The 27513-nt window shown below is 57.1% G+C and overlaps 1 protein-coding gene across 1 annotated transcript; it reads right to left on the reverse strand.

Moving 5' to 3' along the window:
- Positions 1-6437: 6437 nt before the first annotated feature.
- Positions 6438-26840, reverse strand: Samm50 (SAMM50 sorting and assembly machinery component). Its single transcript, XM_003470562.5, has 15 exons — positions 26666-26840; positions 22674-22784; positions 21675-21776; positions 19605-19692; positions 18027-18133; positions 17275-17405; positions 17038-17125; positions 15791-15919; positions 15301-15372; positions 14764-14850; positions 13412-13482; positions 11792-11859; positions 9522-9668; positions 9181-9322; positions 6438-6573 (listed from the first exon to the last, which is right to left on the reverse strand). Exons 1-15 carry the CDS (start codon positions 26684-26686, stop codon positions 6528-6530), a joined length of 1410 nt encoding a protein of 469 aa, XP_003470610.1. The 5' UTR covers positions 26687-26840; the 3' UTR covers positions 6438-6527.
- Between the last annotated feature and the right edge of the window lie 673 nt (positions 26841-27513).

Here is a 27513-nt window from a genome sequence, read left to right on the forward strand (position 1 = left end):
CAGCACTCAGGAAGCTGAGGCAGGAGGATTGTTTCAAGTTTGAGACCAGCCTGGGCTCAGAGTGAGCTCCAGGCCAGCCTGAACTGCATAGTGAGACCCTGTGTTAAAGAGATGAGGAAAACAAAAAAGACTTAAGACACAGAGCTATGAAAATCAGTGGCAGTGGCCTTGGGTGGCCGGCTCCTGCTGCTCCAGGCAGGACAGTCCCTGAAATGTTACCACAGTGAGCCAAAGGGTGGCATATATGAAATCCGTTTCTGTAACACTTGGTTAGTGTTCCTGGAGCCTGAAAAAAAATGCAAACCGAGAACCGTTTTTCTAAGGAGCGTCATGCTTTGCACATAGTAGGTCCACAGGCATATGTGAGGAACCATAAAAGCTGGGCGTGTTGCTTCACACCTGTAATCCCAGCACTTAGGAGTCTGAGGCAGGAGGATTTGCACGGCCCACACCTAGGCTTCATAGTGAGCCTGTCTCAAAATAACAGAAACCACCACAACAAAAAAGATAAAGCAGAAGCAACCTGACAGATGAAGGGGTAGAATTTGCATGCAGCTCATAGCAGATTCTAAACCAGGCACAGTGGTGCATGTCTGCAACGCCAGCTGCTCAGGAGGCTGAGGCAGGAGGATTGCAAGTGCAAAGTCAACCTGGAAAACTGTATTGAGAACCTGTCTCCAACAAATGAACAAAAAAAAAAGCAAAAGCTTCCGCCCCACACTGGACAGGGCTGGAGCTGGGGCAGTGGTGCCCAGGGAAATGAGACGGCACAGAAGCAGGTACACGCTGCAGTTCTGCACCTGAGGTGTTCGGGGAGTCGCATTCTTGGAGGCGGAAGCAGCAGGTAGTATAGTGGGCCCTGGTGGACACAGAGCAAGCCACAGTGGCACAGTAGGTAGGTATGCTTCACTCCAGCTTTGTTTTTGTTTGGAGGCAGTCTCACTGCAGTGCAGGCTAGCCTCGAACTCACTCTGGAGCCCAGGCTGGGCGCAAACTCACGTTGATCCTCCCGCCTCAGCTTCCTGAGTGCTGGGATTACAGGCATGCGCCACCAGGCCTGGCCATAATTTTTTTTTTGACAGATGCTTGGGGGTAGGAGTGGGAAAAGCCTTTGAGCCTGGCTGTGGAGGAGGGGAGGTCCTGCTTACCCTCTGAGCCCACAGAACTGCGTTCTTAACTTGTCTGTTCTGCACATGGGCACCTTTTCTCCTCAAGGGTCCCTAACTGATAGAGTATAATACTTGCTCTCCTCCCATGCACAATAACAGTTACTACTCCCGGTCTGCAGAGGAGGGAAGCACCCCGTGGGGTTGCCTGCAGGTTACAACGGATGCCGCGGGGCTGCATGGGGGACCTGGGCGTCCTCAAACACCCTTTGTGCATCCAGAGGGTCCTGGGTCCCATCCCCCTGGGGTTACCAGGGGCAGCAGTAACCAGTTGGAGCTAGATGAAGAGCAAAAGGAAAAACCAGTGGGCCTGGTGACCCATGCCTGGAATTCCAGCTGCTTGGAGGCTGAGGCAGGAGGATCACACATCTGAGCCCCGCCTGGCCCATTGAAACTTAACCTCAAAATAAAAAAATGGAAGAAAAGCCAGGGCAGTAGCTGAGGGCTTGAGTCCCCAGCAGGGGAGGGAAAGAAGGATGGATTTATAGTCTACTAGGGACAGAAAAGGGCTGCAGAGCCTGCTGGCTGGGGAGCAAGTGAGTGTTCAGCTCTTCTGCTTGCTCAAAGATTCACTCAACAAACCTATCGCGTTCCTGCTGTGCACAGCTCACATTGGTCTGTGGACTGATGCTGCTGTTCCGGGTTGTTTGGGTCAACGGCACCTCGTTTTCTTTACCATTTACTGCAAACTCGGCCTCCGTGCCCGTGCCGGCGCTGGGGAGAGACAGGAAGCTGGACACCCACCAGGGCAGCGGGAGCCCCAAAGGGCTGTTGCTTCTGGGCTGAGGTGGGCACCCCCCTCCCCCCGTGCAGCCGGAGCCTGTGTCCTTGTGACCCGGCGCTTTGTCCCTTTCCCACGCCCTGGGATCTGCTACTCCGGCTGCTGTGACTGCTTTGGAACCGTCCAGTGTGACGCTGTTGTCCCTCAGCTCCTTCTGGAGGAGCTGTTCACCGGGGTGTCCAGCGCGGGCCTCGGGGCAGGGGCTGCCCTGACTGAAGGCTGCTGACCACAGAGCAGGGGTGAGGGGCAGGGCCAGGGAGCCGCGGATCCTGCTGGGGCAGGGCCCACCCCTGAACGGGGTCACGGTTCACCCTGGAACTCTGACAGGGGCCGCCAACAGCCCAGTGCCCAGCATTTGCAGAAAGAGGGCAGGGAGGTGTGCGGATTCACAGCCGGCTCTGACTCCGGCACACAAGCGCTGCCCAGCCCAGCTCACACCTCCTGTTCCCCACCTGAAGACGGGGAGCCCACTGATTTCAGACAGGAAACACCCAGGACCAGCCGGGGCCACGGGGATGGGCAGGAGGGTCAGAGGCGAGGTAACCCACTTCCTCCCCCTGGTTTAAAGTTTCCTGATGAGTCATATATATATTTGCTCTGTTTTGTTTTTTGAGGGAGAGTCTCACTACATAGCCCAGGCTGGCCTGGAACTCCTGGGGATCCTCCTGCCTCAGCCTCGCGAGTGCTGGGGTAACAGGCCCGTACACCACGCCCCGCCAGCCTTTACTAGGGACAGTAACATCTCAAGACCTTCAGCCTCTTTGATTTCAACGCTTCTTCCTGATAAGGGCTTTGGTCAATCTTCACTCCGGAAGGTGAAGGCCACACATCAAGGCCACCACACCCAAGGTCTCTATGTCCCCATGTTCCTAGCAGCACTGACGCAGTAATTCCTGGGTGTGAGAAGCTGGGAGCCATCGGGCCGGGTGCCGACTCCACCGGGAGGTCGCCTTCTCCTCCTCGATGGTGGTGGGGGATCCAGGCTGCTCCTCTCCCCAGCGCAGACTGAAGATCTGAATGCACCGCTCCTCGGGCGGTGACAGGTGTCAGGGATGGTGGAGGGCGGAGAAGGAGACTGTCACCCCGAGTGGCCTGATCCACAGCACGTGCTCTTTTCAGAAACAATTGCTGTTTGTTTTTCCAGCCAGACAACGCACCACTCTGCTTTGCTCTGCAGAGCTCTGCCTGAGGGGCTGGCGGAGGGGCCCAGTCACCGGGCAGGAGAAGCCCATGGCTAGAGCCGCGGCACTGGCCCCGGGACAAGCAGATCCCGGTCACCCTGGACCTGAGACCTCACCACCTGCCCCACACTCCATCCCACACCCCGCGCCAGCTTCCATCCCGGTAGGACCTGCAGCTCACCTTCAGACCCGAGCTGCACTCTGGGTTCTGACACCAGGAGTCCCCAGCCACGGCAGCGCCGGGCACAGAGACCAAACAGCTCCCAGGGAACCTGGCACTTTGCCACATAGCAGCTACTGACTGCTTTGGGCACCCCCATTTCACAAATGGGGTCTAGGGGCCAGGAGATGGGCACGGCTCTTATCTGATAATAAAAGGGTCTGGGGGTATTTTTATATTATTCATCACTATTAATTATTATTAGTAGTATTACTGTAGTTCAGACTGGTCTCAAACCCAGGAGGATCCTCCTGCCTCAGCCTCCCAAATCCTGGGACTGCAGTCACCATGGCTGATCACGGCACCACTTGGAATCAGTGTTGGAATCTCCTCTGGCTCTTCCCCACCTCGAGGCCCCAGTCCTGGGATGGCCATGGACGGGCCCTGCACACGAAGTCATCTTTGCAGGGAACAGAGAGGCCGGAAGGCTGTGGAGACTCGGAGGTGGCAGCTGGCAGGCGTTTCCTGGAAGATGGATGACCTTCAAGGAAGTAACTGACAGCGTCTCCCGTCAGGGAGAAAACTTGAGCTTTCAGGTGGGCGTGAGAACAGGAGAAAACATGCACCCACCCCCGGAGCTCGGCAGCCCCTCGGCACCCCCGAGCCTGGTGCAGGGACTACTGAGTGTGATCTCTCCCTCGGCATTTGGAAGACGTGACTGATTCCGAGAAGCAGAGAGGCATTTGGTCCCCAAACGACCAACGCACGCTCTCACAACCCGGGCCTGGGCAGCAGCCCCAGAGCTGGCCCCCTGGCTGTGAGGCGGGGCGGGTCCTCACATCCTGTGACCTGCAAAACACAACCCCGGTGGGGGCAGAGGACCCCGGAGCAGGTGGGAGGCCCTGGGTTCCGCCCCAGCAACCCCGAAAAAGAAACAAAACTGTCAGTGCGCTTCGCTGAAGTGTCAAAGACTATCCAAATCGGATGTGGGAGGCTGAGACAGGAGGACGGCCTCCAGTTCAAGGCCAGTCGAACTACATATCGAGATGCTTTCTTTAAACAGCAAAAAAAAAAAAAAAAAAAAACCCCAAAAAAACACCGCAGAACATGCAGTTACTGGAAGGCCCCTTCCTGCCTTCTCCAGGTGTTACAAGGGACACAGAAAACTCACCTGGTTCAGTCAGATGATACCAGGGAGGCTGCAGAACCCACAGCACCACCAGCCTTCGCGCTAGGATTTTGCTGATGGTTTTACCCGAGTCGGTGTGGAATTCCGCCCGAGTTCTGTCTTGTGTTGCTGGGCTGAATCTAGGGCTGCGTGTGTCTCAGGCACCCACTGCACCCGAGCGGAAATTAGTATTTAAGAGTGTCCCAGCCCAGATTCCCGCAGGGCTAGGCGTCCCCGGCAGTGCCCAGGGCTCCTGGCCCCTGGGTTTGAGGAGCAAACCTTCCTCGACAGAAGAGAAACCTGAGGCCCAGGGGAAGCAGTGCTCGGACCTGGTGAACAGCCACACGGGGCCCAGCTCCGGGTTCTATGCCAGCCGGCTATCCGAGGTTTGTCCCCCAACCCCGCCCATCTGACAGGAGGTGTGACAACTCTGCGGCGTCTGCACTCTGAACACACCCTGACATGTGTCCCCTCCAAACACCGCCCCGGCTTCGAGCAGCCGAGCCCTCCTCCTGCCGCCCTCTGCAGCAGCTCCGGAAGTGGCCTTTCCTGAGGGTCTGGCGGCCTCCATGGGGCTCAGCCCCAAACGTGCTCCTCTCAGGGTCATTCTGACTCTGGGGAAGAGCTAGAGGTCACAGGGGGCCGGGTCGCAAACGAGCTGGGAGAGGACACTGTGCGGGAGAGGACACTGCGGTGTCTCTGGCACCTGCTTCTCCAGGGCCGGACGGCAGCTGGCAGCAGCACTCACTGGTCACACATGGTGACGGTCAGGAAAGAGGACTCCAGAACTGCTGTGGACGATGGGAAGAGCAGAGTGCACTCGAACCAAGGGGCGGATCTCAGGAAGACCTGTTTGCCTCACCTCTGTGGGGCGGAGGGACTGAGGTGTCAGGAAATCCAGACAGGGACCGCATAGCAGGAACCAGCAGGGGTGGCACCTGGGCACGGTCTGTGTGGGTGCCCCAGGGAGGGCTGGAGCCTTCGTGCCCACACCCTGACCTCGGAAGTGGAGCTCTGCATCCACAGACGCGGCCAGCCATGCACTGAGAACCTCAGGAAGCACCCTGCTCCCGTACCGGCCAGGCCTGGATGTCTGTCATTCGCAGGACCCCTGAGCGGTTCCCTGAAACAGCTAACTCAGAGTGCTTGCGCGGTCTGAGGTATCGCAGGTCACCCGAAGGAGGTCTTGTGCCCACGGGAGACTGGGCACAGATTACGCAAACACTGCGCTGGGACAGATGGGAGGAGACACGCAGCTCCGTGTGTAAGAATGAGAGGCGTGAGCACTGGGGGATTCGGGACTCCAAGTGGTGCTGCGCCCGTGGCCGGTGGGTACCGAGGGCAAGGACAGCACGGCGTGAGAGGCAGAGGCGGCGGTGGGCAGAACTCGGGGTGCTGATTGCCTGTGGGGTCTCGGTCATCGAGAGGGTCTGGGGGGGCAGAGGTGGAGCATCAGATGGGGGGCAGGGGGGGTGGCAGCTGGGACCGGGGAAAGGCCCAGCCCTGCTCGCACAGCCCAGCTGAGGCCTCGGCTGGACCCTGGTGAGACCCAGGCTGGACTCGAGCTCAGGTGAACCTGCATCTGAGCTCGAGCTGCGTCTGCTCTGTAGCGCTGAGGATCGAATGCGGGGCTGTCACACACCAAACACAGGCAGGGGCAGCGGCGCGAGCCCTGCCCTTCGCCCCAGTCTGCATAGTCTCAGCCCGAGGCTCTGTGGGTTGACTTTGAGGTGGCTGCCATCAGCCTACAGATGACACGTGTCCCCTGCTCACCTCAGCATCCCAGCACCACAGCGTGGTGACCTCTCCCATGTGACAATGCACACCAGGACCCCCCCATGCCCACGGACAGCAGGTTGAGCGTCCCCGAGAGCTGTGAGGAAAAGGAATCCTGGGCGTCTGAGCGGCCTCAGGCCTGGGGTGGCACAGCCAAGGGACTCAGGCGACACAGACGTCAGAGAGAAGCAAACCGGAGCCCCGCTGCGGCCGAGTGCAAAGCTTCGCAATTTATTGACACCATGTCCGGCGAGGATGAGGCCCAGCTCGTGTGGCTGTGAGGACCCCGGGGCGGCTACAGGAACCTTATCCCAGCTCCAAACTGGACGCCGTCACATATCCTGAAAGAAAGGCGGAGGGACGGTGAGAAGCGGCCAACAGCGGCAGCAGGGACACTGCGGGCAGCCCCGCCCAGCCCCTCTCCCGCTCGCCTCCCCTGCAGCTGTTTCTTCAGCCGGGTTTGGACTGGAAAATGGGAGGAAGGCAGGCAGGGTGGACCCCCTTTCAGCGGGGCTGAGACTGGGACAGGAGGAGTGAGGCCCTGACCCGAGTGCCATCCCGGGCAGTGGCAGACGCTTGGTGAGCTGCAGCAGCCCGGCCAGCTCCCTGCCTGCAGCCCAGGCCTGGCGCTGGGTCCTGCTGTGATCTTTCCTCCTGCCCCATCTACGGAAGCTGCAGAGGTCCAGGTTCCTGATTTAGAAAAACACCTGGGAACGAGCGACAGCATGAGACCCATGCCGCTGTCACCTGAGCAGCCCCTCAGGCCAGGCTGGCCCAGACGACTACATGGACGAGCCTGTGTTACACGGGAGCCACCAAATCCCGTAACCCCGAGGCTCAGCCCAGCCACCTCCCGCCTGAACCCCACTTTCTACTACGTCCAGGAAGACTCGGGCTGCGTGTACCCTGCAGCACATCCATCCCTCTGTGTGCCAGATGCGCTCCAGGCCTGCCATCCTCTGGGGACTCGGCCCAGGCCCCATCTCACTGCCAGCCTGGCCTGGGCTCGGGACTCTGTGTTCAGAAGTCGGCAGCAACCGTACCACCCCATCAGGGTGTGTTTGGTAAGCGCCCAGGCTGTCCCCGCTTCTGCAGAGACCTCAGGCCCTCACACAGCCCACGGCACCGGATCAGGCAACCCTTAAACTCGAGTCCCAGTTCTAGTGACCAAATATCCAGCTGAGCACAGCACTGCCCAGGATGCTGGGTGGCCCTGGTCCACATTCATGGCCCACAGCGATCATGAGCGGCCACCACCGTGCGTCAGCACAGCTGCCGCCGGGGCAGGGCAGGGCACGGCAGGCAGGATGCTCCAGGAATAAAGGGCACCATGAAACAAAGCTCACAGAGTGTGCAGGATCTGTAGCAGGAGTGGTGGGCGGCGCAGGCTGCGGGGTGCACTGACACCCAGTGGTCACTTCTGGTACTGCAGCCCCGGAGCCTGCGGTCCCCAGCTCTCCTCCTGGGTGGGAAGCACAGCCTGGCATGCAGGGCGAGTGTCCCACGCAGACCTCCACCCAAAGAGCTGGGGATCGGGTGGGAGGCGCCCCAGCCTGCCAACCAGGGAGCCCTCCTCTCTGGCTCCCGCTCCCAGAGATCATTAAGCCCTGATCAGCCCAGCACCCCCACCCCCAGCTGAGCCTCCGTAGCTCCGCCTCAGGACAGCCCTGCCCTCAGCCCTGCCCAGAAGGCTGTGTGCTTTCAGCCATAGCCCCGGCCCTGGCCTGCAGGAAGCACCCTGGCTGTGTGGTCCCTGCCCCTGCCCGTCCCCACAGCTATGGGAGGGCTGGGGTGAGAGGTGCCCCAGAGACACCGGAGCCCCCGCTCTCCCCGCTGCCCGTAAGCCAAGAGGGGGCAGCCCCGGGAGCTGGGTCCCCCACCTCCATGCCTGCAGTGGGAGCTGCATCACTGAGTGTGCCCTGTCACCATGAGACTCCCCGAGTTCCCACATCTATACAGTGCAGCCCAGGCGATAGCAGAGACGGCAGTCAGCTGGGTGTGCCACCCACATGCTGGGGGGCTGAGGCAGGAGGACTGCAGGGTCAAGCCCAGCCTGAAAAACCCAGCAAGGTCTCGTCTCACAAGAAAACATTCTCTAAAAGTCCTGAGAATAAAGTTTAGTGCAAAGACCCTGTGTTCAATTCCTAGTGCTGGTTTTAAAAATTTAAAAAAAATTTTTTTAAAAACAAAACTAGCAGGGGCTGGGGGTTTAGCTCAGCGGCATAAGCACCTGCCTTGCAAGCAGGCAGTCGTGAGTTCGATCCCTGGTACCGATAAAAATGAAAAAGACAAAAAAAACAAAAAAAACAAAAAAAAAAAACAAAAAAAAAAACTAGCTAGGCATGGTGGCACACGCTTGTAATCCCAGAACTCTGGAGGCTGAGGCAGGACAATCATTGTGAGTTGTAGGCCAGCCTGGGCTACATGAGACCCGGTCTCAAAACAAACAAGGGATTAATTTCTGTAACTGTAAACACCCTTTGATCGTATTTATCCACATATTACAGGGGGCCCTTAGTATATACAGGTTCTGCACCCCTAGAGTTGCCCAAATGTGAATTAATGATATTTGGGGAGAAAAAAATCCAGAAAGTTCCCACAAGCAGAATTTGGCTCCGCCACGGGCTGAGTCCCGCGCCGCATCCGCACGAACGGTGACTGTGCACACAGCCCGGGTGAGGGGTACCCCGGAGCCCACTGCGCTGGACGTGGACGTGCGCGGGTCCAAAACGGCGCACCGCGTCACCTCAGGGGCTTGGGCGCCACTGGTCTTTGGCACTGTCAATGCCGCCAAGCGCTCTGGGGCTCTGCACCTTGGTGGGAGGGAGAGTCCGGGGGAAGGGGGTGGGCACGCTGCACGCTCCTGGGAGTGCGCCTGTCTTGTGCTTTGCCAGCTGGTTAGTGCCCGCGCGCCCCCGCAGAGGCGCCTGCGCACAGCCCCCGCGTACCTGTCTCCCTGCTGCACGCCCATGGGGATGCAGTAGTTGAGCTCCAGCCGCGCGATGTTGCCAAGCCGCAGGACGATGCCCGCGCCGTAGGACCAGCGGATACACTCAGCCAGCTTGCGGATGTGCGCGCGGGGGCCCTCCCCTGGGGAGAGAGGACGCGGCCATCAGCGACAGCCTGGGCTGTCCCTGCCGCAGCCTGGGCACATTTAGCAGAGGCCAGGAGACAGTACTAAGGAGGGTTGGGGTCCCGCGAGCCCAGGCAAAAAGAGACCACCCCAGGCTCCACCCCCAGCACGCAGGAGGGGTGGGGGCCCCCACGCGAGCCCCGCGGGCCCTCTCACCGTAGTTGAGGTTGCAGAGGTTCCCCGCATTGAGGAAGAAGTGGGTCCTGAAGAGCTCTCCGAAGCCGCCCTGGCCCGGCCGGAAGGGCAGCGGCGTGTACAGGTGCAGGCCGCCGGCCCAGTACGCCTCGCCGCCCAGGTAGTCCCCTGGCAAGGGAGGGGCCAGGGCCAGGCCTGAGCACGTGGGTGCCTCGCCAGCCTCGCCAGCTCGGAGGCCGCACGCGGGGACACCGGGGCCACGAGGCCTGGTTCTGAGCACCCGCGCCCGCCTCCTCCCGAGCCTCTCCTTCCCTCCCGGCCCTGCCGGCCTAGGTAGACTGTGGCAGGGGACAGCATGCACCTGGTGACCTAGCACATCTGCAAAAAGGTTCCAGCATGAAGCGAATCGCAGGAAAATCACTGCATCCACAACTAGATGCCAAACTGCTCCCTCCAGGTAAGAAATGCATCATTCTGCAAACTTGGCAAGACCGAGAATCTGCCGAGTACCCAAAGGGCAGCGCAGCTCGAGACCCAGGACAGTGGTTCAGGACCGCTCGGACTTTTGTCTTCCGGACAAAGGTTGCTTTGCCAAAATTCAAGATTGGCTGCTGAGAGCCAATATTTGCATTATTTCTATAAAGGCTCCTATCTGACATCTTATTTATAAATAGCTGCAACATTAAAGCTATAAAAAGCTCTCCAAGCTGCTACAAGGTTGCAAAAACACTGTTTCCAGTGTCTCCCTCCCTAACACAGATGACAGGCTGCAAGACATCACCAAGCTCCAGGACCAACCTGGAGGCGCAGAGCACATTCATCTAAAGACCTCAGCGACTCCTGACCCCCCTTGACAACTAAAGTCCCAAAGAAACCAACAGCAGAGAGACAGCGGGAGGCAAACTGTCTCCTGGAAACCGCCCTCCTCGCTAAAGCAGGTGATGCTCACCAGAAAAACAATACACTCTTGTAGAAAACCGGACACAGAAATAGGAAAAAAATGAGAATAATTTAATTTCTAACACTCAGACAACTAGCTAAATAAAACCCCATCCACCCAATGACGTACAACACACACGACCTCAGCAGGTAAGTGCTTTTAGTGTATTTATATGCGGTTCTTCTGGGCGGGTTCTAGTCTTTAAAAACGTGACTTTCATGCCCCACGAGGTAGAACGTGACTGTCCATTTCTCTCCCGCTGCCACGCTGGCTCCTACTTCTTCCCCAGAGGGCACCCGGACTCTTGCCAAGGCCCTTCCCAGTCACTCTGCCACCTGTGCCCACAGCTGTCCTGACCCTGCCGTGCACACGTGGAATACGCTGCGTGCACTTCTTTGGGTCTGGCTCTGCTGGGCACTGATTCCTAAGGTTCATTCCAGCCCTCCTCCAGCTGGTGGTGATAATTTGTTCTTTCTCTTTAGTGTGTGAAGATAGCAACAATTATTTGTCCATTTTGTTCCTAGTGGGCTCTGGATTTCTCATATCCAGCTTTGACTATTATTAATTGTATCTTTAACAGTTTTTTTTTTTTTTTTAATCAGTACCGGGGATCGAACTCACGACCTCGCGCTTGCAAGGCAGGTGCTTATGCTGCTGAGCTAAATCCCCAGCCCCTTTTTAACAGTTCTTTAAAACAATAATTTTAAAGAATCTTTCTTTTGCTTTTGTTTTTTGAGACAGGATCTGGCTAGGTAGTTGAGGCTGGCCTTGAACTCTCCATGTGGCCCAGGCTGGCCTCAAATTCTAGGTGATCTTCCTGCACCAGCCCCCCAAATGTTGGGATTATAGGCATGTGCCACCATGTCCAGCTGAACCCTGCTGAGGGCTTGACCGAGGCCACCTTCCCACCGAGCAAGACAAAGGCCTCGATCGTGCGCCCTGGAATCCACACCTGAGCGCCGAGACTCAGGCTGCTTTATGATCCCTACACTGGCAACGGAGCTGAAGGTCCGAGAGTTGCCGTCTGGTTTTCAGAAAATCCTACTGTGTTAAGAAAACAAAACGTGCAGGCCTTGAACACGGTAAGGACCGCATCTTCATCCCGGGGTGCGGGCGGGCAGGCTGGCGATCTGAAAGCCAGGCCGACGGCTGCCCTACAAGCGCAGTCCCAGCCCTGCCCTGACCGAGCACCTGGGCTCGCTGGTATTTACTGAGCGGGTAGGGCGCTGGTTCCTGAGCAGTGAATACCAACATCTGTACCGCACGACCTCAACTACACACACGCACGTGCGCGCGCGCGCACACACAGACACACACACACACACAGCGCCCTCCTCCGGCAGGGACAGACCTTCGCTCTGGGGTCCGATGCTGTGCATGCTGAAGCCTCGGACACTGGTGGGTCCTCCGAGGTAGAACCTAGGGGGAGAGGGCACAAGTGGGAGGCGGGCCACAGGGAAGCTCCTCGTGCTGCTCAGACAGGGGAGGGGACAGGACGGGGGTATGCGTGGGGCTCAGCCAGCTCTGGGTGACCCACGTCAGTCTCACCCGAGAAAGACTCGGGGAGACTTAGCCCACCCCCGCTCTAAACTCCTAAACAATGCTGCAGACCTCTGGCGACGTGGGGCAGAGACGGGAGGCCTGGGACACCGAGGGGACACACGGGGGCTGCTTTCCAAGCCAGGCCTCCTCTGGGCTCGCGCTGCCCAGGGTACCGAGCATACAGGTGTGATATTCTGGCACTGCCGAAGTGCCTCCCAAAGGCTGGAGCAGTTTAAGCTAAGGAGACATTACACCCAACACCAGGTGAGGACAGTCCCTTGCTCTCCATTGGTGACAACGAGTAGCATCTCTGAGCAACGACCATGGTCTCATACCCCATACTACGGCCACCAACTGCTACCAGCTCGCGAAAAGGTAGATCCAGAAAGATTCTTCAAAGGTCTTAAAAAGCCTTACGCTGGGGATTTTTGTTTGTTTGATTTTTGGGTCTTTTTGAGACAGGGTCTCACAATGTAGTTCAAGCTGGTCTTGAACTCACTGTGTAATCCAGGCTGGCCTCAAATTCTACATGACTCTCCTGTCTCAGCCTCCCCATGCTGGGATTACAGCTGTGTGTCACCATGTCGGCAAAAAGGCCTCACTCTGAGATTGTAACTCTCCTCAGTAATAAGATGAGCAAGTGATTTATAACGTTCTGCAGTGTTGTTAGAAATACCACAAGCCTAGCTAGGCTCGGCAGTAGGGCGGTAGACGCCTGCAATCCCAGTACTCGGGAGGCTGAAGCAGGAGGACCACAAATTCAAGCCCAACCTGGACAACTCAGCAATACCCCGTCTTACAAGAAAAGTTAAACAGCGCTAGGTTCAATCCCCAGGGCTATGGAAAAAAAAAATCACAACAACGACCTTACAAAATTATAAACAATTAAAATATCAAGAAATATTGAAGAAGGCTGAAAAGTTACAGCATATGCAAGTAATGAAAGATCACATGCCAATCAAACGCTGTTTATGAAGAGCGTCTCAGAACTGGTGAGTGATTATCCTACAATTCCTCGTGAATTACCACCCATTCATAATAAAAAAAAAATGCATCTTTAATACAATAAGGTAGTATACAAAGCAAAAAGAATTATAAGCTGCACTGGATAGCTCAAAATTAGCTTAAACATCAAAAGTAGATTAAAACCAGGGTGCGGTGGCACATGCCTGCGATCCCAGCACACGGGAGGCCGAGGCAGGAGGATCACTGTGAGTCTGAGACCAGCCTGGGCTACAAAGGGAGCCCAAGGCCAGGCTGAACTGCAGTGTGAGGCTCTGTCTCAAAAAAGACCAAAAAAATAGGACAAAAGTAGGGTAAAATTGAAATACCGTTCTTCTAACAAGACTCCTCTGAAGTATTGTATAAGAAACCATCCAAAAACACCCAAAGGAAAGAGTCCGCCTCCCACCCAGAGGTCCCTCCTTACCTGTCAGCGATGCTGGACGGCTTGTCCCCAATGGGCACCAGCATACCACCCCACAGCGACACAGAGACCACCTGTGCAGACACGGACAGTGTTTGGGTTCCCGCCAGGCGCTGCCCTACAAAGCAGCTCCCAGCTGCCTGCCGACCCGCAGAGCGCTGTAGCCATGAGAGATCAGTCACAGTGCACAAAGCCACCGCCAGGCCCAGCAGGGCCCAGCTCCGCCCTGTCACCAGGCAGCTCCCACCCTGGGCCTGACGCACAGGGACACTGGCCCTGGAAATGCAGGAGGACAGGGATGCAGCTCTCGGCCAGAGGAGGACCAGGATGGCAACGCTCCGGCACCTGCGTGACACAAGGATGCTCCTGGCTAAATGACCCCGGACACAGCCCCCGTCGGGCCGGGTCCGGTCGGGCAGCAGGCACCTATGCCCAGTGGCCTTTGCTCGGCGGGGCGTCCCAGCCGCTCTCTTGCCCAGGTACCTGCTACCCTCCTGTCCTCTCTGCCGTGAAAATTCCTACGGCAGAGGGTCGAACCCATGGCCCATGTGCCACAGCGGGCTGTCTGCATCGCTGTCCCCAGCCTTCAGGGCGGCTCAGACACTGGGTTTTAAGAAGCAGCGGTGGGAAGGATCACAGATGAAAGAAAACTGGGCCGGCAGGAGCGGAGCAGGCCATGTGGGTGCCACGGGATTTCAGGGTGGAGGCGGTGTCCCCACCCAGCCACCAACACCACACAGGGGAACTAGAAAGAACCACAGTAATGAGGCCCAGAGAGCCCAGGATGCGTGAGCAGGCAGCGGCGTGCAGTGCGGGAGGGACAGCGAGAGTCTGGGGGACAGGGCGGGAGAGGCACGGCGGCATCTGAGTGACCGTGCAGGAGAAAGGCAGGAACTGAGCCCCAGGTGCAGCAGAGCCCGGAAGGACAGGGCTGTGACCCTGACTGGAACCAGGAGGCCAGGGCCAGCAGAGTGAGGGCACGGTGGGAGATGGCCACTGTGAATCAGGGAACCAGCAAACTGATCAGTGAATTACAGAAGCCTCCAGAGCCCGTGCCCGGCACAGGACGGTCAGGTCTCCCAGGTAAGAGCAGCACTGAGCAGCCGGCCCAGCCACGCTTCCTGCAGGGCATCCTGCAGGGCATCCAGAGGGCAGGCAGAAGGGGCGCCTTGGGGTCTGGCAGGTTCTTTTTAGAAGAAAGTAGCAACTGATCGTCTGTCCGCAGAAGCCCTAGATCGGAAGCCTCAGCCTCACGCCGCCTGTCTCCCCTAGAGTGCACCGGCTGTCCAGGGTCAAGGTTTCTGAGCAGGGTCTCAGGACAGCAGCTGAGGCGGCAGCGCCCCTCGGACACTCACTGAGTCCAGCACCAGCTGCTTGTTCAGCTGCAGCTCGAAGTCCTCCTTCAGGAAGCTCACGTCCCCGCCAGTGTAGCCTGCCAGCTCCTGCGGAGGGGAGGGGCAGGTCAGGGCGGAGGAGGACTCCTGCAGGCACTGGATCATCAGAGTGCTCCTAATTGCCATAAATGGTACCAGGTGCTGGGCGGGGCACTAAGACATCGCACGGGGCGCATGGCCGGTGTGGGTACCCTGGCTGATCCTTCAGAGTGCCACAGTCCACACAAAACCTGATGCCCAGAGGGTCCTCTACACTGAAGACTGGATGCAGCCCCGGCTCCTGCCCCTGCTGGGCCCAGCCTGGGTCCGCCTGCAGCTGAGGATGGGGCTGGGTGCTGCACCCAGGGACCCAGGCCGGTGCTCACCACGGAGCTTCAGCCTCAGCCCCTGGACAGCCTGCGCAGTTCCCGGCATGCTCAGGATCAGTGCAGATGGCCCGGGGGACTCCCACCCCGCTGCCCCCGCCTGCGGATGGCTCCGCTCCCTGAAGGAGCCTACCTGGTTCACCTTGAGCAGCGCCCCTCTTTTGGGCAGGATGGAGGAATTCCGGGAGTCGATGACCATGGCGTGCTGCAAGAGAGCGGGGCACGGGCGCTACATCTCCAGCGGCTTTGGAAACCAGCGCTGCGGTCTCACCGAGCACTGGCTACCAGCAGCTTCCCTGCGCCTGTCCTGCCCCTGCGCCAAGCCAAGGGGCAAGGCGGCACTGTCCCACCCATCCTGCCACCCATCCTGTCTCCAGGCCGTCTAGCACCGAAGCAGAAGCCAACTCACTTGCTAATTACAACTGGAAGCCACAATTCGAGGGGCCACTTGTCAACAGCCCCAGCCCCCTTCCCACCGATGTCACTTGGGAAAGTGATGCGCGGCAGTGGCCACCCAGGGAAAGAGTCCTGGGCTGCCCAGCAGGCTGGATGCTAGAGGAGACCACACCCCACCCCGGACAGCACAGCCCCACACCCCACGGCTCCCTGGGGCGGGCGCTCACCGAGAGCGAAGACTTCAGCGAGTGTCCACTCTCCTTGCGCACGGCGAAGGACGCGGTCCTGGAGAGGCAGCCCAGCTCGCGCCACACGCCCTCCCACTTGACGGTGTGGCTGGTCCTCCACACGGGGAACTGTAGGCGCGGCAGGGAGGGGCACCAGTGGGTGTGGGCTCCAGAACAGCCAACCACATTCTTTTGCATTTCTGACAGTGCCAAGTCTGCACGTGCCAGGCGAGCGCTCTGCCACCTTGTGCCACTGGCTCTGCTTTAGTTCTTAATTTTGAGATGGGGCCCACTGAACTGCCCAGGCTGACCCTAAACTTGCGATCCCCTGTTGCCGGAGCAGACTGAATCTTTCCAATGTTGAGAGGGAGAAGGGGGGAGGGGCGGGGCGGGGGAGGAGCATGGAGGAAGCGGGGGAAGCTGGAGGACCAGAGGACCAACTGCCCCAGGCGCCCATGGGGGCACCGCTGCAGGGCCTCTCCGCAAAGCCAGAGACCCACAGGCTGTGTGCTGGGGACCAGACAGCCACCTCAGCCACAGAGGGGCTGCGACACCAAGCCACAGGAGCCAGGAGCAGCTTCCACAGCCCAGCGCCCGGGGGGCAGGAGCCCGGGCTGCGGGAAGGGGACCTGCCTCTGTCCCCAGAGCCCTGCCGCCTGCCTCGGGTCTGCCTCAGAGATGCCTGTGTTCTCCCTGGACAGTGAGGGACACTGCTTAGTAGCACTGGGAGTAAAAAGGCGACTCGTGTTGCGCGGAAACCAGGCCACTCCCACCCCCATTGGGCTCTGTGGCCCCAAGGCCACTGTGGGTCGGGGGCACCATCACGGGCCAAGCCCACCCTGTCCTGTTTACAGGATGCAGCCTGGAGGTGCTCACATCAGCACCCCCCAGGCCCAGGGCACTGCCCCAGGTATGCCCAGAGGTGGAGAGCCCTCAATCCTCTCCCAGTGCTCCTTCCAGGGAGGCACCGCCCCTCAGGAGACACAGGTGACGTCTCCATGCTCACTGTGGGGACACAAGGAGCAGTGGGCCCCACTCCCCCAGCCCCACTCGGTCTCTTTCCCCATCCACCTTGGCAGGAGGACAGACAACAGCATAGGATTGAGGTGCACAGTGCGGGCGGCAGATGCTCTCGGGCCAAAGCTAAGGTGCCCAGGATGCACTGGGGCAGACAGGGGTCTGGGCTCGAGTGCCTGCCCACTGCCTTCGAGAACCGCCTGGGAGGCCCGAGGACGCGGAGGACATACACTGTACTCAGCGGACACTCCTCGGTCTGTCTCTCGCAGCGAGCTCCACGGGAACTGCCCGGTGACCTTGTATATGTTTACGGAGAAACTAGGAGACAGCAGGAACAGATGGCAGGCGTGTCAGTCAGTGCAGAGCCCTGTGGGTCCCCAAGAAGCGGCAGCCGACTGTCCACTCCAAGCACGCACAAGCCAGCCACTCCCACTGTCTCATCCGACAGCGTCCACCCGGCTTCCTACTTTCTCTCAAAGTTTCCAGGCCGCGGTTTGAAGAAGGACAGGCCATAGGACGTTTCCTTGGTGCCATAGGAAAACTGGAAAGTCACCTTCTCTGCACGGCCCAGCAGGTTGGGGAGTTTGAGGCCGAGGACCTGAGAGGGGACGAAAGAAAAGCAGGGGTCTGGACAGAAGGAACGGGAGCTTGTAATACAGCACAGCCCGCAAAGGGACACCACAGACACGCAACACAAACGCAGACTCCGGGACGCGGTGCTGCCTTTATGCCTTACACAGCACTGGGCACACGGCCCCGGTCCCTGCAGTCAGGGGACCACTGTCAGGGATGGAAATTCTACAGATGTGGCATTTAAAGAAATCTGAAGAAGCCAGGCACGGTGGTGCACCCTGTAATCCCAGCACTGCCGAGGCTGAGGCAAGAGGATCCTTGCGAGTTCGAGATCAGCCTGGGCTACAAAGCAAGCTCAAGGCCAGCCTGCACTGCACGGCGAGACCCTGCCTCAAAAGACAAAAAACAACCCCCCCAAAAAAGAAAAGTAATGTGAACAAGGGTGAGGATTACTAACAACTTGTAACTATTCGTAATGACTGTTTCCAAATGATTTAAAGTACATTCTCATCCATTTGAGGGAGTTCAAAGAAAAACCACCAATCACAAGGGACTAGGAGACACGAAGTGACACCAGCTTGGAAGCTTCTGCCAGCTTTCAGGGCAGAGCAGAGCCTGGGGCGGGGAGGGGGGGGGAGCCCCCTACCATGCTGCCTTCGTTGTTCCCGACCATGGTGTTGTAGCTGCCCGTCAGCCTCCTCAACTCCGTCACCTCGAAGGTGACATCCAGCCCGTTGGGAAGCGCGTCATCGCCTGAGGAAATACAAGGTTCAACAAGGAGACAGCTGGAGAACCGTCTTTCATTTTTGGCTAAAAACACAAACAGCAACTGAAGGTTCATTTCATGTTACAATCTCCTTGGGAAAACGCGCCATCTATTTTAAAGTCTGAGAAGACTCCCACACGGAATCAGAAAAACCCAGTCCCCGTTTCTGTGGCAGGATACACACAGCCTCAGCCAGCTGACCTCCCCGCCGTGTGGGGACACGGCCGGGCACCGCTGCAGGGCTCTGCCCGCCCACCGCAGGCCCTGGAATCACACGAGGGCGTCGGGGGAAAGAGAAAGGAAACACGGTGTTTCATGTTAAATCATGACAGGGCAGCGGTCCTTCAGCAGGACCTTCAGCAGGGAGGGGCGGCCCAAATTCGTCCGGTGCATGCTCAGGACTGGTCCCTGCTCGTGGGCAAAGCCTGGCCTTGGCTCCCAGAGGCTCGGGCTCAGGGGGTCCAGGACAGGTTTATCCTTAGAGCAGCTCGAGGTGTCCAGAAAGATAAAACAGAAAGCCCAGCGCTCCCCCAGCCCCTGAACCACTCCTACCTCACGTTCCCCTCCCCCAGCTCCTGCTCACGGGGACACCGCCGTGCCCACAAGGCAGTGTGCTGCTGTCAGCTGACTCACAGCTGACATCGGGGTCACCCTGGGCACTGTGCACTCTGTGGGTTTGAGCAAATGTGCATCAAGGCGCTTGTTGTGTGGCAGTGTCACTCGGCCACCTGGTGGCCCCAGGGACTCTAACATGCAGCCAGGCTAGAGGAGCACTGGGCAAAGCCAAGGTCAGGCCCACACCAGAGACAGGGGAGACAGCCAAGGCCAAACGCCAGCAGAGCTGGCAACCCGGTCATAAGTGACTTTGGTGCCAGCTCCGTGCCCCTCGCTGGTTGGACCTGGGGCAGGTTCCTCCCCAGCTCGGAGCCTTGGTTTCCCTGGCTGTGATGTATGTGTGGCACCCCCGTGGGGCCTGTACCGCACCATACACTTACAGCCTGCACCAGCCTCACACAGGCATGCCCACAGCACTCTCCTCCACTACCAGCAATGCCCCAGCCTGGCTCACCTGCCGGGAGCCCCCGGAAACAGTGACTTCCGCTTGCTGCTGCCTCTCCAGGCTGGCTCAGGTGAGAGTCACTGCTAAGCGACGCAGCAGGCCAGCGGATGCGCAAAGCCAACACAAACTGGTCCCCGCCCTTTTTAAAGCACGAGTTTAGGGGGCGCCTGGCAGGAGTCCCTGCAGCAGGCACCGGGCTAGGATCTGGTGAAGGAAGCCTGGCTCCCTTTCATGGGACGCCCCAGGGACCTCGGTGCTATCCAGGCCACCGCTGCTCCCTCAGAGGAGGGAGGGCAGCTGCTTCCCGGGCTGGCCTGATGACCTTCGTGCGTCTGGCCACACCACCACACACGGCTGGGAGGATAGAAAGGGGGTCCGAGGAGCCACCTGCAAGGTACCTTGGCACGTATCAATCAGAACATCCACTTGTCTAAAGATCCCGAGCCGGAGCAACTTTTCACGGGCTTCGTGAGACTTGCGCATGACCTGTAAGGGGAGGGAGACAGAGGATGAGCTCTCGTAAGACACAGGCTCAAGTGACGCTGCGACACCAGGTGGGCACTGAGTCTCCGAGCTGGGAAGAGAGCACCCCAGGCCAGCCACGCATAGAACGGGGACAGCACGGGGCAACACAACCCTGCTCGGAATCACAGCCGGCCGCGGGGTTTGGCCAGCGCACAGGACAGCCGGAAGTGGATAGGGCACACAGGAAGTGGCTGAGGAGGCCATCCTGGATGGGATCTCGATCAGGTGTGAACTGCATGGTTTCCTCTGGTGAAAGGGAGGTGTGTGTGCAGGTGCGTGTGTGTGAGTGTGCACCTCTGTGCTGATTCCTTTCTCTGACCATTGCTGTCACCACTCTCGACTTCCTGCCTGCTCCTCAATGGCACTGCGGTCCTTTCTGATTCCAGCAGTGCCCACTCGCTGGAAAGGCAGCCAGGAGGGATGGCGTGCAGGAGGCAGGTGGGGGAGGACTCGGGAAGTAACCGGAGGGGGGACATCACCTTGTGCAGAGAAGGGGCAATTTCAGAGCTCTCAGAGGGCAGTGGCAGGGTCCTCGAGTGACCCAGGAGGGGGTTGGATTTAGTCAGGGAAGAAACCGGAGATGGAAAGACCAGGCTCCTGCGACAGACCCCGGAGACCGACCGCTCAGCGGCCGGGGCGGAGGCCACGCTCACTGCATGAGACTGCATAGAAGGAAGCTGTGGAGACTGTGCCACCAGGGAGGTGACAGAGACAGACAAAAGGCCAGGCAGGGCAGGTGGTAGGATGGGAGCCGCAGGTCCCGGGCATGAGCTTCGGGTGCCTGGCTGACGCCCGAGGCAGGGCCAGTGTGACGGAGCCGTTCTCCAGGTGACGGCCACAGCTGAGGCAGCTGGCGGGAAAGAGGCTGAGCACCGAGCCTCCGAGGGACAGCGACCAGAGAGGCAGAGCAGCAGGTGATCCGGGGGAGGACAGGAATGTTCCCGAGACAGGGAACAAAGTGGAGAAGCGTAACGGGAGGGCACAGTGACCCGTTCCCAACACGCAGGTGTCTCCGTCAGCCAAAGCTTCAGGACACACAGGGCACAGGAGGCCGACAGTGCTTCCCAGGAGAGTGGCTCAGTGGCAACACGCTCACTCTTGCTCCTCATTAAATAAACGCAAACTGAAACAGTGAAACAGCACTTTTTGCCTAAGAGGCTGTCAAGAACGCATTCCGCAAGGGCATTGCCACACCAAAGGCGTTTAACAGGGATCGCTCGTGGGAGCAGTGCCAGGAGTGCCAAGGTGCGCCCAGGCACCGGCGGCTGGCAGGAAGGAGCACAGTCCTGAGGCGGCGTCCGCCCTGCTCAAGGCGTGGGGGGACGTGGGGAAAGACCTGGACACCCCGACGGACGCGCGCTGGAGCACATGTGCTGTCCCGCCATTCTCTGTGCCATCCAGCTGCCCTGGCATGTATATTCAACTCAATCCTTCACAAATTTAACTGGTTTTGTGTTGAGCATGCATGGGTGACGGTGCCAAATGCTAGTTAAAGGTCAGGTAAAAGTGCATGGAGAGGAGCGGCTGGACATGGCCACAAGGATGCCGCAAGTGACCTCTGCACAGCCATGGTCAGTGAGGTCCCCGGGGCAGAGGGACAGAAGAACCCCGTAAGGCAGCAGGGGCAGTGTGGGGAGGGCAGGTGCTGGGAAAACAGGCCATCAGGGATAGGGGAGGGCCAGCCCTGCAGGGACTGCCACCCGGCAGGATGCCCAGAAGGCTGGGGACTCAGTTCCCAGGTCATGCTGGCTGCTGATGGGGTCAGGAACAGCACAGGGAAGCTGGCTGGAGTGAGAGGACAGACAGTTCTTCCCCTGGGATGACCACTCAGGACGAGCACGTGTCTGGGGACGGAGGTAGCCAGGGACAAGTGCCCAGTGACTCCAGGGGCATAAGTCATAGGCTCTGCAGCGGGCAGTGGGGATCACTCACCCCGCACTCACCTCAATGAGGTTCTTAGCCTTGAAAACCTCCCCGATCTCACATATGATGATGTCATCCTTGGTCCTTCCGAGCCCATCGAAATGCACGTGCTGCACCACTACCTGCAGGGGCAAGGGGACACTGGTCACTCCTCGGGACACGGGCGCCAGGCTGAAGACGCGAACCTGACATCTCCACGTGCTTCTTGGCTGAACTTGTCAGGGGCCTGAGTGACACTATTCACATTTTTTTTTTTTTATCTTGTCTTTTTCATTTTTATTGGTACCAGGGATCGAACTCACGACCACCTGCTTGCAAGGCAGGCGATTATGCTGCTGAGCTAAATCTCCAACCCCTTGAGACTGGTTCTTGCAAGCTGCCTCAGTCGGGCCTGAACTTGGAATCCTCCTTACTCAGCCCCCTGAATAACTAGAATTGCAAGTGTTCACCAACACACCAAACTGTCTTATGAATTTTTGCATCAGGGTCTCATTTTCATAATGTTCCCTAGGTTGCTGGAAACCTAAGTTTCATAATGTTTCCTATATCTTTACACACAGTTACATATATGTGGTCTTTATAACTTTTCTTTTTCTTTCTTTTTTTTTTTTTTTCTCTCTCTTTTTATCGGTACCAGGGATCGAACCCACGACCGCCTGCTTGCAAGGCAGGTGCTTATGCCGCTGAGCTAAATCCCCAGCCCCCAACACTATTCACATTTAAAGGCAGAAGAGTCCAGGAGTGTCAGCTGACACTGTGGGCCTCTCTTCTGGGAGCAGGGGACAAACATATAAATTTAAGCCTAGTCTGAGTCTCTCTCCGCATTGAAAAGCAGAATAAACTCGAAAATGTGCTGCCTAAACTGTCCCCACAACACCAGTCTAAAGCTAGGAGTCACTTCCCTAAAGGTTGTGGTTTCTCTGGCTGTGGCTGCCGCTGGGGACAGGTTAACCTGTGCGGTCTCTCCGAGGTGACCGCTCCTGGATGCAGTCCCGTGAAGATCTGGACCGGAAACTCACATCTTTGTTTTCCAGGATTTCCTGTTTAGCTTCAGGTTCAACTTCGACGAATTCAGCTTCTTCGCCTAATCCTCCAAAATCGGGCCCGCTGGCGGGGAGCGGCTCCAAACTCTGAAAGAGTGGGGATCACAGCTCAACGGCCTTGCAACATAAACCAAAGCAAACCTCTGCATCTCAGCTCCAGAAGGTGCTCTAGAAAGTCGGGGCGCAGAGCGGGGAGAGGGAATAAAAGGTGGGTGACAGCTGCTGCTCAAGGCAAGCTCCCGGGCTGCAGGTTAATTCACTCTTTGGCATTCACCATATTTGCAATCAAAGATTAAAAATTAAAAATGTGTGACACAAACCCAGAAGGAGCACAGTTAGAACTGAGGACTCTAACAAATCTAAATCTACAGTTGTGGGCCGTGTGAAGGAAAAAAATTTTTTTTGTGAAAAATCTGTTCTTCTAGCCAGGGGTGGTGGCTCACACCTGTAACCCCAGCACTCGGAAGGCTGAGGCAGGAGGAGTTTGCGGGTTTGAGGCCAGCCTGGGCTACAAAGAGAGTTTCCATCCACCACGCAGGCTCTGTGCACGTCATCCCTTATGCAGACGACCTTTCCCTTAAGTAATTCCCGCCACTTTAAATGCCATCTCTGCAAGCTACTTCCTTCACAGGGACAGCCTTGTTGACACAAGTTTGTGATTTTCATAGCACCCTGCTTTCTGTCTGGCCCGACACGTCAGGAGTAGGCAATACACATGCAGGAGACAAGAGAGTGCGCTGCGGAGGCTCAGCTGTGCCAGCCTGAGTGGTGGGCAGGCTGCCCGGGAGGCTGAGCACCCTCTGGCTCTGTCTGGAAGGCTCAGGGAGGTGCAGTGTTGGGGCCTGGGTGGGGTCCCTCACTGCTTCCTGTCTGGCACTGGTTCCCCACCGCTCCCTTCCTCCCATGACACTCCTGCCTTGGGACAGCCGACCACAAACTGAACTCCTGAAACTGTGAGCCAGGTTAACCCTGTTTCTTTCAAGTTGTGGGTCCTGAGTATCCCATCCCAATGAGAGGAAACGAACAAGTCCCAGCTGCACACTGTATGCTAAATACCAGGCTCACAGCAGCCAACAAAAGCACAATGTCCTCGTGGCGTGGCTGAATTTTATTTAAACTTTAAAAAAGGAAGATAACAATGAGCAAAGAACATGTAATTTCCTGTCTTTATTATTTCCCTTTGCACTGTAACATTTTAAAAATGGAATCACTGTTAATTTGTCTAAGACACAAGCAAGTTAAGATGTGCTGAGCGTCTGGGTCAGAATGCTTCGCTTTGTCTGGACGCAGTTTATATCCCATTGTGCAAAAAATTCCCACATTTCCTGAAAGACCCACCAGAGTCATCTGCGTCCTCCAAGCTGGAAGGCAGACATTAAGCCCGCGAGGTGGCCCTGCAGCTGGGCAGTTAGACCAAAGCACAGGTCCCAGACTGCCTTGTGCTGTGGAGAGCCAGTCATCCCACGCGTATCAGTGACCCCGTACCAGTCCAATTACTTAAATACAGGATGACCAAAAAACTGCGTTTGCTACTGATTTTCGAAGACAACAGGAAATCTACAAATTGGCAGTTTTATTAAATGTACCCCATACAAGAGCCAAATGGCTGAGATGGCACCTGCTCAAGCTCCAGGAACAGTCAACACATAAACAAACCCACCGCCTGCGTGCCCTCGGTCCACAGTCAGCAAGTTCTGTTTTGTAGTTCCAGGGATTGAGCCCAGGGCCTTCACGCTGAGCTACAGTCCCTGCACCCCTATGCCCTCCTTCAGACAAGATCTCATTAAGTTGTAAATTGCCCAGGCTGAGCTCAAACTTATCACCTCCTCAGCTGGGATTGGAGGTGTGCACCCCCACATCCAGCTTCAAGTTTTTACTGATTTCCATGAACCATGGTCTACGCACAGCAGTGAGGACAGGACATGTGATAAAGTGAATGAGCTATAAACAACACCTTTAAAGGTGACAGTCATCGGAATAAAAAAATACAACAATCCATAATTCATGGCATTTATCATCGAATGCATGATAATAGTGTTTCACAAAAGTTGTTTCATGTATGCATGCCAATACTGAGTGGCAAAGGCCAACTGCTTTCTTATCGTGATTCCTACACAAAACACTGAACAGTGGTATGTTAAAACTAAAACATTGGAAACACTGTTTGTTAGCCAATTAATCAATGCAGCACCAATTCTGGCATCAAAGGAGTACCACTCCACAAAAGTAGATTTTTAAAAAAAACTGTATCCCTCGCACCTACAACAGTGCCATGCAAAAGCAGGCCACCAGAAAATACTAGTTGTATAAATGGAGGGCAGTTCCTGTAGTTCAACATGTTATGTGAAAAGCTGGGGGGCTGGGGATTTAGCTCAGCGGTGTAAGTGCCTGGCTGGCAAGCACAAGGTTCGATTCCTGGTACCAAACACAGAAAAGCTTGGTAAAATACAGTTCACACTGCAATATCTAGAAACTTGAAACTTAACAGGATGAGACAAAATGCAAACAGACCTAAGGCTGAATAGAGCTGACAGCAGAGGAAAAATCCAGAGAAGGCAGCAGCATATCCAAAGGAGCAACAGAGGCCGTCTATGCAGGAAACAACGTGAACTGAGTTTTTGTTTTGCTTTGCATTTTAGAGTTCAGGCTGGCCGCGAGCTTGCTTTGTAGCCCAGGCTGGTCTCGAACTGGCAACGATCCTCGTGCCTCAGCCTCCCGAGTGCTGGGATTACAAGTGTTCGCCATCAAGCCCAGCTTGAACCGAGTTCTAAAAGATGGGAACCCTGTAATGGCTAAAGCTGGGGAAAGAAGTAGCTGATGGACAGAGACCCAGCACCAGAGCCCAATCCAGAGACCAGAGCAGAGGAGCAAAAGGGAAGTGGGTTGAATTCTGAATGAAGCCAACCAGGCTGAGACATCTGTGCGAAATTCTTTCCCTCTACTGAAAACCGAGCAGGCTAAAATGCGACAATTCACCTTCTAGAACAAAAGTTTTGTTGGGACCAGGAATCTGAGGTTTGGGACACTCTGCAGCTCTGCGTGACCCTGGACAAAGGACTCATTCTCTGGCTGTCAGTTAATATTACACAAAAAGAAGCAGTTTGGGACTGGGGATTTAGCTCAGCGGCATAAGCGCCTGCCTTGCAAGCAGGCAGTCGTGAGTTCGATCCCTGGTACCGATAAAAAACGAAAAACGAAAAAGACAAAAAACGAAAAAAAAAAAAAAAGAAGCAGTCTGGGAAGCTCACCATTACACAGAACTGATACAGGCTGCTGGTTTGCCTTGAGCTCCTACACGAACCTCAACAGGCCAAACCAAAATATTGTTATGCGGGCTCAATTCCGTCCTCCCAAGCCCAGACTGACCTGTCTGTCCAACCTTAGGAAAAGTCAGAAGGATAATAGAGGCGAATCTCTAATAAGGCAGCCTTAACCAACTCTGCTTCAGCCTCCACAAATGAAGCGACCCGAAACCACCTGCCAGCTTCTCGATCCGTTTCTGCTTTTCTCAATTTCGGTTCCCAAAGCCAAACTCCTGAACCTGGCACACAGGCACTTTCTCTCGAGGGCATACACTGAAGTGTTGCCCGACTGCAGAATCGCAAGTAATAAAAGTCCCTTGCGCGCGTTAAGCTAAGCTTGCTGCCTGTATTTTCTGACAGTCCCCTGCACGCCCTGTGTCCGCGATCTCACACCAGCCTGGGGAGGCAGGCGCTAAGGTCGTGGGGGAAGCTCTGAAGGCCTTTCTGGGGCACTGACTCGCAGAGTGACCTTGAGAGCAGCGAGCCTCCTCCCCTGGCATCGGCCTCCCGCCCGTCCGAGGCGACCTCCCTGCGGCCTCCTGCACTCGGCCCCGTCGCCTCGGTGCCCGCTCACCCGGGAACCAGGGCGCAGACACGGGAGCGTCTCTCCGCGGCGACGCCAGCCTGCCGGCGGTCGCGAAGTCCACGAGTCGCCGGACCTCTTACCCGGGCATGCACGGCCCCCATGGCTCCCTCTCCAGCCGCCGCCTTGCAGAGCTACCCGAGCGCGACCAAGGATCCGCGGTGAGCGCCCCGGGCGTCCGCGGTGGTATAGCTGTGGGTCAGGGCTACTCCCACAAGTCTCCGGAAGCGGCCCTCTGGGGGCAGCCATGTTGCCCGCGTACGTCCCACCCCCTGACTCGCGGTGCCTTCGCTCATTGGTCCTCTGTAGCCTGTGACCCGGATGCTAACATGACCGCCGGGACGTCCTGAGGTTTGGGGACCCGGCAAACGCTGTGCGGCCCTTGACGCCCGCGGAGCTGCTGAAATGGGCAGGCAGAATTCACAGCCGGGAGTCTGCGGTGGCACCTTTTGGATGGGGAAGACTCGCTGTTAGACTCGACAGGGCATCGCTCAGGTCTCTCTCGTTCCTGCCCGCTGGGTGCTGCCCGGTGGCTGCCGTGCTTGCCCTCACGCGGACCACACGGGCTGGGGCCCTTCTCTACCGTACTCTTCTCCTTCGGGTCTTTGGAACTTTGAGCGCTGCACGCCCTCGACGTGGTTGCATCTGCTTCGCGGGATTGGGTTAGGGGGTCTCAGGGATAAGACTCAAGACTTGGCGTGGCTCCTGGAGAGTCCAGGATACATGACTGGTTCAGCTGCATCCAGTGGCCGGGAGACCATTTTCTCCACCAAAAAACCACGAGATGAAGTTTGCTAAGGACTCTGACGATTCTGCAGAAGATTTTTAAAAAGTTGTTCAGACTTCAGATTAATTTTATCGTTTTAATTTTAGATTTAGGAAGTTACAGGTCCTGGGAATTTGCAGGTTTTTGATACCATATTGGCTGGGT

This window comes from Cavia porcellus, unplaced genomic scaffold, assembly GCF_034190915.1.
Source record: "Cavia porcellus strain 051 isolate PalLab524CR breed Dunkin Hartley unplaced genomic scaffold, mCavPor4.1 scaffold_40, whole genome shotgun sequence".
NCBI classification, from domain to species: domain Eukaryota; kingdom Metazoa; phylum Chordata; class Mammalia; order Rodentia; family Caviidae; genus Cavia; species Cavia porcellus.

Excerpts from the sequence above, each read along its gene's own strand:
- Samm50 (XM_003470562.5), bottom strand. The coding sequence starts at position 26,686 with ATGGGGGCCGTGCATGCCCGG. Across the intron at positions 22,785-26,665 it reads TGGGGGCCGTGCATGCCCGG|AGTTTGGAGCCGCTCCCCGC; the intron begins GTAAGAGGTCCG and ends CCACTCTTTCAG. Across the intron at positions 21,777-22,673 it reads AAATCCTGGAAAACAAAGAT|GTAGTGGTGCAGCACGTGCA; the intron begins GTGAGTTTCCGG and ends TTGCCCCTGCAG.